Raw genomic sequence first — 15,415 nt, 5'->3', positions numbered from 1 at the left:
TGTCCCCATTAGCCGTGTACTGTACATGTAGATCTTCAGCACTTGCCTCAGCACTAGAGCCGACTTCAGCTCTCCTGCATCTCCCGCTGCTAGACACGCAGAAGGATCTTTAATACAAACAGCGGGCAGGTAGCCGGGAGGTGCCACGCCAATGACGTCTCTGGCTACTAGGACATCGGCAGTCCCAGCAGCCAATACTAACGTACAGCGTCACATGATGGGAGCGGCTTTGTTTGCCGGACATGCCAGCTGCGGGCCGACCAAAAGACACAAGCGGGCCGGATGTGGCCCGCAGGCTGGGGTTTGGAGACCCCTGGGCTAGATTAAAAGGAAGAGAAACCAAATGAATAACCTGTTTTTATTGCCTTCCCCACCTTCTATTCACTAATGATTTGTCTATCAGTCACTCTTATGCTAGATTCGCAACACATGGGTTGCATTGGAGTGTTACTAAATCCACAACAGTAAAATCGGTCTGTATATGCAGTAAAGCATGCTTGTTATACTCACTGTGGAACCTAAGGGGTTAATCCTCCACATTGTGTAAAAAAATCTGTTTGATCCTATCTCCTCTGATCCTCCCCTTCTTTTACTGTCCTCAAGCCATCTGCTGATAGAACAGAGCCTTGGGGGCACTCTGCACATGCTTAGTTTGATGTGTATTGTTAAAGAGTTTTTTTTTTTGAGAGGGTGCATGTGATCAGCACAGGGCCAATCAGCACTGTCCAGACAGAGTGTCAGGGCTTATAGGACAGTCAGAGGAGAATAAAAACTCCTCCTACAAGCTTTAACCAGTGCTCAGCCAGACACTGATAGAACTCACAAGACTGCTATATACTGCTGATGAAAAACCGTATTTAGCAGTTTGAATCTACTAAAATAATTGCATCTCCATGTTCTGTGTACTGTGGGAGATCAGAGATAGTGAATGCAGGGTCCTGGGTAACACTTTAAAGTGGAGCTCCAGCCCCCCCCCACCCTACTTTAACTGCTGAATTTTAATATCAGGATGCTTACCTGTTCAGGGATCCCGTGATGTCGGCACCCCAGACGATTTTTCAACAAATTTACGTTCTTGGTTGTAACATGACAAAATGTGAAAAATTTAAAGGAGTATGAATACTATTTTAAGACACTGTATGTATTTATACATCTTGATCCTTAAAGAGATTGTAAACCTTCATGGTTTTTTTCACCTTAGTGCATCCTATCCATTAAGGTGAAAAAACACCTGGCAGTGACCGGCCCCCCAGCCCCCCCCCCCTCCGTTTTACTTACCTGAGCCCTGGAACTTAACCCGGCGGGGACACGCTGTCTCTCTGCCCAGGGTTCTCGGCTCTTGATTGGATAGATTGATAGCAGCACAGCTATTGGCTCCTGCTGCTGTCAATCAAATCCATTGACGCGGATGTCGGGGCTGAGTCATACATTTGACGGCTATGGATGCTGAATGCTGAACTCGGGAGCGCGCCGCAAGGTAACCCCCTCGGGAGAACGCTTCTCCTAGGGGGTTATCTGATGTGGAGGAGGAGCCACGAGAGTCGAGGGGGAACCCCAGTAGACAAGGTTCGGGGCCACTCTGTGAAAAACGAGCTGCACAGTGGAGGTAAGTATGATATGTTTGTTATTAAAAAAAAAAAAAAAAAAACAAACCCTTACAATCACTTTAATTGCTTCTCAAGACAGAATAAATTCAGTTCAGCTAATGTTTCCTTATAGCTGAGCTCCTCCATGCCTCCTATCAGTTTGGTTGCCCTTCTTTGCACTTTCTTCAGTTTAGATATATTCCAGATCAGGTCTTTCTAATGATTACTAATCATTTGAACAGGGGGAAAATGATTCACAGGGTTCTCGCATCGCACCAGTGTGAACCGAGCCTAAGTGTTGGTTCACACTGCAGTGATGTGGGAACCCTGAGAATCCGCTGCGGGTTCCCGCATCGCATGTCTCCTGGTGGCAGTTAACACTGCCCTATGCGAACTGCTTGGAGTGTCAAATCAAATCCGATGTTGAACATCGCTGCAGTGTGAACTAGCATTAAGTCCTAAATCTTCATCTCTAATCGCTGGTGAATGTTGCAGCTGTGAATAGGGCCTGCGGGCAGTATTAGGGCCAAAGAATAACAGGGTGGGCAGTTCCTATAGATGGCAGTAGATAATGGCCGACCAACCCTCTTACCAGAGCCAGGGATACAGCAACACAATGGTTCCTCTGATCAGGAGTTAGCTCATTCTGGGTTGCCTGTGGCGACTCCGCTGGGTAGTGCCCAGATCTGTATTCTGGAAATAACTTCATGCCTTTCTTCAGAAGGGATGGTGCTAGGCTGTGGGGATTTCTCTCTGGTGGTGCAGTGCAGTGGGATTCTCTCTCTGATGGAGTCCTGGGTGCACTTCCCCAAAATTCTCCTGGGCTTCTGGATCTCTCTCCCTCGTCTTATGCTGGGGGCTGCAGTTTCTTCCCTTTGTTTTGCAATGTCCACCACTCGATACTACATTTCCCACAATCCTCCTCTCTGTTTCATTCTAGTGTTTTTTTCCCCCTTGTCCAATAAGAAGGAAGGGGGAAGAAACAGGAGTACAGTGGTGAGAGGAGGAGAGGGGGGGAGAAGAGCCCGCAGCAGCTTCTCTCTCTCTCCACGCAGACACAGCCGCTCCGATCTTCTGCTGCTCTGCTCAACTCTGACAGGAGGAAGGAGGGGGGATGGGTAGGAAGCAGAGAGAGAGAATGCCCTCCAGTCTTTTAGCGGCGGCTCGAGCAGGGGAGTGAAGGAGGTCTCCTCAGACCCGCTCCTGTCATTTCTGGCGGCACATATCAGGCAAATTCGGCGAAGGTGAGGCCCCTATGATGGCGAGGCCTGAAGCGATCGCCTAATTTGCCTAACTGGAGAGCCGCCTCTGCCCCCAAGTGCATAACTTTACATTTATCAACATTAAACCTCATTTGCCACATAGTTGCCCAATTAAAGTGGTTGTAAAGGCAGAAGGTTTTTTCATCTTAATGCATTAATACACTTCTGTGTGCAGCATCCCTCCTAATACTTACCTGAGCCTCATCTCCATCCAGCAATGTTGCATGAGAGACTCAGCTGTCTGAGACTCTCCTCCTCATTGGCTGAGGGGACCCATGTTGATTATTTCATATGTATCATTATTAATTATAGAATTTGAGGAAAGGGGGGAGAAAGAAGGAGGGGACTCAAGGGACAGCATGGACAGTAGGAATGAAGGCATAGTTGGATAAGGAAAGGGGGGGGGGACGGATAGGTAGTACTGGGGTATTTTATTATGCTTAGCAGACTCGCCCTTAAACCGGTTGTAAAGGCAGAAGGTTTTATATCCTAATGCAATAAAAAACCTTCTGTGTGCAGCAGCCCCCCTAATACTTACCTAAGCCCCATCTCCATCCAGCGATGTTGCATGAGAGACTCGGCTGTCCCCTCCTCATTGGCTGAGACAGCAGCGCAGCGCCATTGGCTCCCACTCTTGTCAATTAACATCAGTGAGCCAATGAGGAGAAAGAGGGGCGGGGCCAGGCCATGGCTCTGTGTCTGAATGGAGCTCAAGTCAGGTGCCCCCATAGTAAGCTACTTGCTGTGGGGGCACTCAACAGGAGGGAGGGGCCAGGAGAGCCGAAGAGGGACACGAGAAGAGGAGGATCGGGCTGCTCTGTGCAAAACCAGTGCACGGAGCATGTAAGTATAACATGTTAGTTATTTTTAATGAAAAAAACCTTTAGACTTTAGTATCACTTGAAACAGTGCATTGAGGTTGGCTTGTAAGTTGGAGATATATCCTATACCCAGGCCCGGACTGGGACAAAAAATAGGCACAGGCATTTTAGACTAAGAAGCCCATGACATATTTACTGGGAGGCACCAAGAGCAAGGGGGGGGGCGGAGAATGTGTGGGGGGGTGGAGAACACAGGGGGGAGCGGAGAGCACTAAAGGGGGATGGAGAGCACTAGGGGGGCTGGAGAGCATTGGGGGGCCAGAGAGCACAGGGGGGTGAAGAGCATGGGTGGTGCAGAGCACTAGGGGGAGCCGGAGAGCACTGGAGGGGCTGGAGAGCACTAAGGGGGCGGGGACCATGGGGGGCTGGAGAGCACAAGCAGGGGCAGAGAACACTGGAGGTGAAGAGCACGGGGGGCTGGAGAGCACAAAGGGGGTGGAAAGCACTGAGGGGGCCAGAGAGCACAGGGGGCCTGAGAGCACTGGGAGGGGCTGGAGCGCACCGAGGGGACGGGAACCATGGGGGGGCTGGAGAGCACAAGTGGAGCCGAGAGCACGGGGGACCAGAGAGCAGAGGGACTGGAGAGCACTGGGGGGGCCAGAGAGTACAGGGGGGGACAATGAGCACAGGGGGGCCTGAAAACACAGAGGGGCTGGAGAGCACTGGGGGGAGGGCGCAGAGTACAGGGGGGGGCGATGAGTACAGGGGGGGGCAATGAGCACAGGAGGTCCTGAGAGCACAGAGGGGCTGGAGAGCACTGGGGGGGGCGGAGTGTACAGGGGGGCGATAAGCACAGGGGAGCCTGAGAGCACAGAGGGGCTGGGGAGCACTGGGGGACCGATGAGCACTGGGAGGGGCTGGAGAGCAGTGGGGGACCCTGAGAGCACGGGGAAGGCGGCACCTGAGAGCATGGTGGGGGCCTGAGAGCACTAGGGGGCAGTAGAAAGAAGCTGGATGGGAGAAGCGGCTGCATACACAGTAGAAGAATCCATCTCTTTATTTTTCTCCTACAGCCTCTGAATGCCCACGGGAGGGAGAGAATGACAAGCAGGCATTCAGAGGCTGTAGGAGAAAAATAAAGAGATGGATTCTTCTACTGTGTATGCAGCTGCTCCTCCTATCAAGGCACACGCATGGGGAGCCGCAATAACTTTCCCTCCTGGCTGGTGTCTCATGTAGATCCCCTCCCTCTTAATGGTCACAGGTAACGTGACCTGTAGTCTCCACCCCTCGGCCCAACGGCTGAACTAAAATGGAGAGGCCAGGTGAGCGGCGGGGCTCAAGGAGCAGCTCAGTTGCCTTTGCCCCACAAGGTCATTGGGCAAGTGCCTGTGTACCCTATGGCCAGTCCGGGCCTGCCCATACCCTATATCATTTATGAATATATTGAAATGTAAGGGTCCCAACACTGAACCTTGGGGTACACTACTAATAACTGTAAACCATTCAGAGTATGCATCATTAACCACTACTCTCTGAATTTGGTCTTTTAGCCAGTTTTCTATCTATTTACAAACTGATTTTTCCAAGCCTGTTGACTTTACCTTACACATTAGCCACAGGTGGGGAATTGTGTCAAATACTAGGATAAGCAATTATTGTCTAAATAAAGAGGCATGTGTGTTCTTACTTGAAATATGGTGAGCTATTTGTACACCCAGATCTGTACAGTATAAAACAGAAACTTCCAGTATTAAAGACCAGTCACTGCTGCACTCTCTCCATGTGCAGCAATGACTGGTCTTGTCTCTGCCCCCTCCTGTAAGACCCCTTTCACACTGAAGGCAGTTTTCAGGCGTTTTAGCGCTAGAAATAGCGCCTGTAAAGTGCCTGAAAACTGCCTCCCATGCCTCCCGAGTGTAAAAGCCTGAGTGGTTTTACACTGGGGCAGTGAACTTGCGGGACAGGAAAAAAAGTCCTGCAAGCAGTATCTTTGGTGCCGTGTGGGTACGGTGTAAACAGCGCTCCTAAACCGCCCCTGCCCATTGGGCAGCACTTCAGAAGCGCCTGAAAAGCACTTCGGAAGTGCCGCAACATGGGTGCTTCTAACCCCTTCTTCGGCCACTAGCGGCTGAAAAGCAGTGCTTAAACAGCGCTAAAGTGCCGCTAAAACGAGTGGTGCTTTAACGATAACGCGGCCCCGGCTACAGTGTGAAAGTAGCCTAATTCTATGCAGGCAGGATATATTGAGTGGGGCCTGCTGCGTCCCTCTCAGACCCTCTCTCTGCGCATGCCATGTGCAAAACAGCAATGATGGTGTTTTTACAAGGCAATAACTGGCTTTGCAAAGGCACTTGGTTCATACTGTGGATTTATATCCTTTGTTACTATAAATGTAAATAAAAGCTTTTGTGCCCAGAGTTCATCTTCAAAATCAGCTATTGCTTTAAAGAAAAAATAATTGAAGAGTTGAAAATTAATGAGTAATTACTATTAGCATTAACTACTTGCCCACCTATTCACTAGACGCATACCCTACTTCACAGACAAAGGCTTTCCTAGCATCTACAGTGTAATATTTCTTATGGAGGTGTGATTGGAGGCTTGACGTAGAGGCTTGAACCGATAGGCATATTTACTACCAAATCCAACTTTCAAAGCACTGTATGTAAAAGTAATGTACTAATGTAAAGATTACTATAGAGGATTCCAGTAGTTATACAAAAGAAAGATCTTCAGCTGATTACTTATTATTAACAGATTGTATTTGTTACACCCAGAAGTACTTTCCCTATTTTTTTTCTGCATATTGTAATATCTGCATATTTAGTTTCATATACAATATACTATAGATGGTGACAGTTATCTAGTAAAATTAAAAACTGTAAGCCAGCTTCTGGTGAAAAGCTTAAAGTGTATTGAAACCTAAAACAATAATATAAATATTTTGCAGCTAACAAATCCTTAAGAGCCGGTTCACACAGGAGCGACTTGTCAGGCGACCTAGCCGCCTGACAAGTCGCCTCCCGTTCTGTACAATGGAACTTGCGTCGCTCCGACTTAGAAAAAGGTTCCTGTATTACTTTGGGGGCGACTTGGGGCCACTTGCATAGACTTCTATACAGAAGTCGTTTTGCAAGTCGCCGCGGAAGTCGTTTGCAGGTTGCCTCGCTGAGGCGACCTGCAAGTCGTGCTGCCCCTAGTTTGAACCGAGCCCAAGGCTAGTTTTACATCTATACATGTCGGGAATGTGCGCAAAATTGTGCCTTCCCAGCACACAGAGAAATGCACTGCCATTTAGCAGATGCACAGCTGTACCATCAATTGTTAATGGCACCCCCACACACCTGCACCCATTTTCTCGCACGCCAGACCGCGTGGTGCTGCAGCACCATTCAGTTTGGCGTGACGCATTTTCGGAAAAGAGTCAGGGACTTCTTTTCTGAGTTTCCATTAAAATGAATGAGCTGCTCTACACATATGCATAAAAAGCATGTAAACATGCCAGCACTTGGTCGTACCTGTAGGTATAAACCAAGTCTAAAATGCTGGCTGCATTAGTAAGCATTTTTCAGATTAGGAGCATTCTCAGCAAGTATATAAAATATGTGTTGATCTTGCCAGCAATTCAAAAAGCTTATCACTTTCTGTGAGCTGAAAAGAAAACATAGACATCCTTATATTTCTTGTGTAAACTACTAGTCTCATCAATCCACTATGTAATGGAGGTTAATAAAAGCAGACCTTTTTGAAGCCCAGCCTATGTGACAACCATAGCTCCATCTTTAGATACAATTGAGAAATGAGTGTAGATGCCAGGGGACGGGAAGTGTCACCAGGAGAAAAATATGGGGTAAAGCGTGAAAAAGGAAACGAATGCAGCCACCATATCTATCGACTGACAGCAGTCAGGCACATCTAAGGACTGGTAAGCAGCAATATATTACATCTTAGTTTTTGGGTTTAGATATACTTTAATATATTGTATATCAGTGATGGCCAACCTTGGCCCCCCCGAATGTTTTAGAACTACATTTCCCATGATGCTCATGCACTCTGCAGTGTAGTTGAGCATCATGGAAAATGTAGTTCCAAAGCATCTGGGGTGCCAAGGTTCGCCAACACTGCTGTATATCAACAAACTCAGATTGCATGTTACATCATCTCCAAAATTTGACTACGAGTGAAAAGAAAATATTTTCAGATTATTTCTTCTTCTAGGGGTTTATCGGCTTGGACCAACATCAGTCAAGGCAATAAAGGCAGGAGATGTTCACCTAAAGTATGACGGTCCTTTTGTATTCTCTGAGGTGAATGCAGATGCGATATCCTGGACCTACTACAAGGACAAAGATTATTATAACAGAATCAAGACCAACAGTAGCAACATTGGAAAATTTACCAGCACAAAGGCTGTTGGCTCTGGAAATCGCAATGATATTACTTCCAGCTACAAATATGCAGAAGGTAAGACTGTGCTTTGTAGCATTCCTGTAACTTTTCCAATACGTTCAACTTAAAGTGGTTGTTACCTTAAAAACCCTTTCACTGCCAGCCCCTCTCTTTTATCCAGCGATAACACACAGTTTAAGTGTTTAAATCGATGCCTCTAAATACCTTTTTCTAAATTATCTTCAGGCCGCTCATGTGACTCCAGAATGCTCTCCTACTACGATCCATGGGCTACAGCGGGAGGGGCCGAGATCTCCCTCTGACGTCAGCCGGAAGGTCAGGTGACCTCTGTGCTGGCCACCCAACCCCCTCCCACTGTAGCCCTGGATTGTAGTAGGAGAGCGTCCGGGAGTAACGTGATCGGCCTGAAGATAACTGAAAAAAGGTATTTAGAGGCATTAATTTAAACCAGTGGTTCTCAACCTTACTAGGGTTGTGACCCCTGGATAAAATTTAACAAGTTGTGGGCCCCCCTCACAGAAAATTATTTTCGTAGCGTTGGTGTTTTAGCACCCAAGGCAAGACAAGTAATTTGCGCCCCTAACCCACGGATATTTAGCGCTCCCCGATTCCCTTCCACTCGTACAGTATTAAAACTCCTTATGGTACATTTTAGGATCTACCAAAACGTTTTCTTTGTTCTCGTTTCTTTACCTTTTATCTCTCACTATCCTAATTTCTTTTTTTTCCCCCATCTCTCTCTCTCTCTCTCTAGCCGTCTTTCTTGTTCTTTCTCTTATTCTTTTCCGCTCCCTTCCATGCATTCTCTATTTTTATTCCTTCTCTTACTCCTTGGTGGGGGGAGTTGAGATGAGTGGCAGTGCTGGTGGGGAGTTGGGATGAGTGGCAATGCTCCTGGGGAGTTGGGATGAGTGGCAGTGCTAGTGAGGAGTTGGGATGAGTGACAGTGCTGGTGGGGAGTTGGGATGAGTGGCAGTGCTCGGGGGAGTTCTGACCATCCAACTTAGGTGCTCTTGATCAAGGTCATCTGCTGATCTGAGAACTGTAGTGGGGACTTTTAATGGCAACTATAATCACAGGTAGTGTTACTCACTGCGTCTCCGACTTTGTGGTGTCTCGCAGCAGTGACACCTATGCCAAAATCAGGAGATAGGGTCTCCTCCAGCCCCTCCCACTTCACATTCTTCACCAGTCAGCTGACTTCTAGTCTCTGACTCCCAGCCCTGCCGTGAACTGAATGGGTGTCTGAGAAGAGGCTGGGTGGGCGACCACAGGTTCCAGGAACAGCCCAGCTGGGCGACCGCAACTTCAGGAACAGCCCAGGATTCGGTGACCCCTGGCAAATCATCATCCGACCCCCGGTGGGGTCCCGACCCCAGGTTGAGAACTACTGATTTAAACAAACACTTACACTGACCACGGTAATCAGGGCTCAGCACACAGAGGGGGACACAGGAAGTGGCAGGATCAGCCAGGTTTTTTACAGTTTAGAGAAGGGCAGATTAGACAGCACAAGCTCTGTGCTGTTTAATCTGCTATAAGGGAACAGGATCTTTTTTTTTAGGTTTATAACCACTTTAAGGATTGCTTTCAGCTTTTTGCCACTTTCTTGTAGCCATAGTACTGTATGTGGTTGACATCCAGGTGACCATTAGGAATGAGCCAAACAACCACCGGTTCGGTTCGCAGCAGAACATGTGAACAGGCAAAAAATTTGTTCGAACACGCGAACATCGTTAAAGTCTATGGGACACGAACATAAAAAATCAAAAGTGCTAATTTTAAAGGCTTATATGCAAGTTATTGCCATAAAAAGTGTTTGTGGACCCGGGTCCTGCCCCAATGCAAAAAAAGTTTTAAAAACTGCCGTTTTTTCGGGAGCAGTGATTTTAATAATGCTTAAAATGAAACAATAAACATGAAATATTCCTTTAAATATCATGCCTGGAGGGTGTCCTTAGTATGCCTGTAAAGTAACGCATTTTTCCCGTGTTCAGAACAATACCACAGCAAAATGAAATTTCTAAAGGAAAAAACGTAATTTAAAACTACTCGTGGCTGTAATGTATTGTTGGGTCCCGGCAATATAGATGGAAATCATTTAAAAAAACGGCATGGGTACCCCCCCAGTCCATTACCAGGCCCCTTGGGTCTGGTATGGATATTAAGGGGAACCTCACACCCAAATTTTAAAAAAAAATGGCGTGGGGGTCCTCCAGGCACTATATACTCTAAACAGCAGTATATATACTATACGGCCTGCCCTATATACTCTGCAGAAAATTGGGCCTTAGGTGTTGGTGTAAGCCCTCACAGTTACTCTTGGTGGGCGCAGGAACAGGCCCTGCTGTGAAATACTATATCAAAAATTGTAATTACATGCCCCTGTTAAACAGGGCAGAAAAATTGGGCCTTTGGTGGTGGTGGTGGTGGTGCCACAACACTGTAAGCCCTTACAGTTACTTTTGATGGGTGCAGGAATGGGCCCTGCAATCAAATATTATATTAAAAATTGTAATTACATGCCCCTGTTAAACAGGGGCAGAAAAATTGGGCCTTGGGTGGTGGTGGTGGTGCCACAACACTGTAACCCCTCACAGATACACTTGTTGGGCGCAGGAACGGGCCCTGCTGTGAAATATTAGATCAAAAATTGTAATTACATGCCCCATAGCAAATTCAATCAGTTACATCAGAATCAAGTGCTTGAAAGCACAAGACTGGTTCATTTTTATGAATGTGAGCCTATCAATGGAGTCTGTGGACAGGCACACTCTTTGATCAAAACCCTCCAGAAGCACTGAATGTGCATTCAGAAAGTACGCTGGATGTTGTTTAAAGGCATCGTCAGCTGGCCACCTTCTCCACCGCTCTTCCTCTGACTGAACTAAGCCTCAGCAACGTGGAAATGGTAACCTCCCAAGGTCTGTAAATGCGTTGCACAAACCTTTCTTCAAGGCCTCCTGAAGATGTTTCATCCTCTGCTCCCTCTGTGAAGGCAGGATGAGTTCTGCAATCTTACCCTTGTAACGTGGATGAAAAGGGTTGCCAGCCAGTAATGATTCCTCTCCTTGATACCACGAATCCTAGGGCCCTTTTGCAGGCTTTGCAGAATCAGGGAGGCCATGCAGCGTAAGTTTGCAGAGGCATTCGATTCTGAGTCCTCTGAGTCACTAAGGATCACATGATCTGTAACTACCTCTTCCCAGCCATGTACAACTCCTTGGGTTTCTGGGGACTGAAAACCATCCCTGGAAGACTGCTGCTGAGTATTATCCTCTACATCCATGCTAACACAATCCTCCTCTTCTTCCTGTGTGTTTGGCGGGCCCGCAGGAATGCTATCTGGATAAAGGGGGTCTTGAGAGGTAAGGAAGTCCTCCTCTTCCTCCTGCTGTTCTGCCTCAAGTGCCCTGTCCATGATTCCATGAAGTGTGTGCTCCAACAGGAAGACTAGAGGAACAGTGTCACTGATGCATGCATTGTCGCTGCTCACAATCCTTGTGGCCTCCTCAAATCGTGACAGGACAGTGCATGCATCCTTGATTAGTAGCCACTGGAGTGTCGAAAAGAAGCCTTCAGTGAAAATAAATGGCGTTTTGGAACCTGCCACTGTGGTACAGCACATTCCACAAATTCACAAAAGGGGGCAGAGTCTACCAACTGAAAAGGCAGCAGTTGCAGTGCTAGAAATTTGGCCAAGCTAGCATTTAGACGCTGAGCATGTGGATGGCTGGGACCGAATTTCTTTTTACGGTTTAGCAACTGGGGTAGGGAACTATGACTGCTAAAATCAGATGGTGGTGTACTAGCAGATTGGCTGCAAGTACTTGGGACACCTATTGCTATACCTTCATTCCTCTCAGTGCAGGTTTTTGAGAGGACTGGAGGTATATTAGGGTTGGAGATCCCAGATGAGGAGCAAGGAGAAGTCCGCCTTTTTCTTTGATGTGGGTCTTTCAAGTGCTGTTGCCAATGGACTGCACGGGAGGACGTCATATGTCTGGTCAAGCATGTGGTGCCCAAGTGGCTGCTGTTCTGGCCACACTTGATCCACTTCAGACATAGGTTGCAAACAGCAATGGTGCGATCTGCTGCACACGTGCACACGTGTCAAAAAAGGCCCACACCAAGGAACTTTTAAAAGACAGCGGGGAGTAAGCAGCACCCTGCACCTGCAGAGCTCTGCAGTGTGATGCAATAGGGTGGCTGCCCTTAAGCTGTCCCCTAGAGGATATCCTGCCTCATTGGAGTTGGGTCTGCTCCTCCTCCTCCTCTCTTATCTCAGGCAGTGACCTCATCATCCCCTCATCATCCCCTCCCTCCTCGTCACTGGAGCAAACTTGGCAGTATGCTGCAGCTGGGGGTACATGACTGCCAGTTTCTTGTCCTTCTTGGGCACCCACTCTCTCTAGGCTCATGTTACTCCCTTCCTCAACCTGGGAACCAACATCGGAGCCTTCAAATCACTGCGCATCCTCCAGCAGCATGTACCCGACACTGTGGTCAAATAATTCTGGGGACTCCGTGCATGATGGTGGGGCTACGGAAGAAGTGACTGTGGACAAGGAGCCAGTGGAATAGCCCACTTTGGCAGCTGCATTGGAAGGCAAACTACTTTGAGCCTGGGTGACAGAGGATGAGGAGGATGAGGACGGCTTTGTTATCCACTCCACCAACTCTTCTGCATGTTCTGGCTCAATAACATGGGCAGTAGCAGAAAAAAAGGACCAGCGTGCCCCACGGCCACCTGCAGAGTATGCACCATGTCCACGACCAACACTGTTGACTGTAGACACAGAGGCTGCTTGCCCTCTTTTAGTGGCCTGTGAGCGTCTGTGTCAGGTCACCTGAGTCCAGGTGACAGATGCATACAGTTGGAGTCAGGAGTGCACCTCTAAGGTAGTGGACCCTACGGCTGACTGCTGTGGATGGAACTCTGGATGGTTCAGGAAGCAGGTCCATTGGAGCACCAACACAGATCCCACTGGGAGCTAGAGCATAAGATTCCCAGAGGCACGGAGTCTAAGAACCAGCAGGTGTTCACCAGAGCCTCTAGTGGTGAGGATGGACTGCGGTGCAACTGACTCCAGGTCGCGGCCCCTAGGGTCTCCCAGCTCACACTCACGGTAGGCTACAGGAGGACAGAGAGGAAGCAGCAGCCCAGGACAGAGGGGCAGCCCAGGCTAATGCCTCGCCGGACAGAAGGGATATAATATAGGCTACCTTCGCCGATCGGACAAGAAGTTTTGGGACTGGAGTTCAAAATGAATTGTGCACTGGTTATTAACCCCCTGCAGGCCCAGAGTAAAGGGACAGAGCAGATAAATGCAAATCATTTGTGGATGTGGCTGTGACCGGAATAGGTGCAGCAGCAGATATCGGTTGAGGTTGTTGAACCACGGGTCATAAGGAGGCCTGAACCTGTTTAAAACGGGAGGCCAAATCCTGAAGGAATCGCATCACTTGGGTCTGATCAGATTCCTGGGTCTTAAGTCTGCGGACTATGCCCTGCAACGGATCTTCTGCGGGTAGCGGCACATCAGCCGGGTGCATGGCTGATCAAACTGTCTGGTCACCTGAGTCCAGGTGACAGATGCACACCGTTGGAGTCAGGAGTGCACTGCTAAGGTAGTGGACCCTATGGTTGACTGCTGCAGATGAAACTCTGGGTGGTTCAGGAAGGCAGGTCCACTGGAGCACCAACACGGATCCCACTGGGAGCTAGAGCATAAGATTCCCCAGGGCGCGGAGTCTAAGAGCCAGCAGGTGTTCACCAGAGCCTCTAGTGGTGAGGATGGACTGCGCTGCAACTGACTCCAGGTCGCGGCCCCAGGGTCTCCCAGCTCACGCTAACGGTAGGCTACAGGAGGACAGAGAGGAAGCAGCAGCCTAGGACAACAAGGGATAGTAAGGAGATAAGCCAAAGGTCAGGGCGACTAGCAGACAAGGATAGACAGAGAACATGCCAAAAGGTCAGGGTCACAAGCAAGCAGGGATAGTCAAGAACAAGCCAAGATCAGTAAACAGGATCAGACGTAGGACACAGAGCAATGAGCACACGGAAGCCAAATCACACAATATTGATCAGCAGAGCTGGCTTGCAGTGCACAGGTTAATATAGAGTTTCCTGATAGGGGCTGGGGTGGAGCCATGCTTTGAGGAGAGATTATTTAAGCAGCCTGGTGAGAGTGGCTGGCCTCTTAATCTGAACACATGGAGAGGTAAGCTGACAGAAAAACATTACTGCATAACCATGACAGTACCCCCCCTCTTACGAGGCCTCCCCCGCCTGGGCCCAGGCTTAAAGGGAAACTTCAGATGAAACCTCAACAGACAAGGCGCAAATACCTCAGATGCAGTGATCCAAGACCTCTCCTCAGGATCAAACCCTTTTCAATGTACGAGGTACTGAAGAATGCCTTTACGGAGCCGAGAATCCAGAACTTGACTAACCTCGTACTTTAGATTATCCTCAGAGACCGGAACCGAGGTAGGTAGAGTACGAGAGGACTTATTGAGGAATAAAGGCTTTTTAGAAATGGGTAAGGGCATGAGAAGACCATCAGTAATCTGAGCAGGGTTCCCCAGACCCTTAAAGATGACCTGGACATGCAGCACAGGACCATCATACTGGGCAAAGGTCAGTGGATCCCTGAAGCCAGGTTGGTTAGAAGGTGACGTGTCACAGGAGACAAGCTGGATAGCTGAAACACAAGCAGAATGCAGAGAGCCTTGAAAAAAAAGGTTGAAAACCCCACCTGGCCGAATGAGGCAGTCTATCCAAAGGATGGATTGAACCTCTTAGATAGGTTTGAATGGACGTAGTAGTAGTAGGGTGAGGCTAGGTTACAGAAGGTCCTGAATAAGAAAAATCAGGAAGCCCACTGGGCATGGGCTGGACTGGCATAACTGGTGCAGAGGCCGAATGAATAGCATTGCCAGGTGTAGAGACTACCTCAATCGCATCGCAGGGCGTAGCGACTGTGGAACTAGCAGACAAGTTAGCTTGGCTGTGCGTCCAAGGGAGTTTAGGGACAGGCAAAGGTAAATGGTTATGCAGACTGAAGTGAATGATTGGCTCAGGTTCACAGGTGGGCTCCTCATCCAGAGTGCCACATGACCTAGAGAGTACATCAGCCCCTTTATTGCAGAACACATCCCAGAAATCGCTATATGCAGCGGGAAGAGCAGAAGATACTGGGATGGTGGCAACAGGAAGTTTCTCTTTTGGGGCTACCTTGAGTAGGCAGGACAAGGAACAGGAGGAACCCCAAGCCAAGATCTGATTAGCAGTCCAGTCAACGAGTGGAGAATGGAGCCATAACCAAGG

The 15,415-nt window shown here is 48.5% G+C and overlaps 1 protein-coding gene across 1 annotated transcript in view; it reads left to right on the top strand.

The window, feature by feature from the left end:
- Positions 1-15,415, top strand: part of LOC141113284 (protein-glutamine gamma-glutamyltransferase 6-like) — a 139,577-nt gene that overhangs the window by 82,745 nt on the left and 41,417 nt on the right. The window contains exon 9 of the mRNA XM_073606316.1: positions 7,891-8,136. Coding sequence (XP_073462417.1) covers positions 7,891-8,136 — 246 coding nt within the window. The remainder of the gene's footprint in view (positions 1-7,890; positions 8,137-15,415) is intronic.

This window comes from Aquarana catesbeiana, linkage group LG12, assembly GCF_042186555.1.
Source record: "Aquarana catesbeiana isolate 2022-GZ linkage group LG12, ASM4218655v1, whole genome shotgun sequence".
Taxonomy (NCBI): domain Eukaryota; kingdom Metazoa; phylum Chordata; class Amphibia; order Anura; family Ranidae; genus Aquarana; species Aquarana catesbeiana.
Note: the sequence above shows the minus strand (reverse complement) of the source record. Positions and strands in the feature narration are given on the sequence as shown.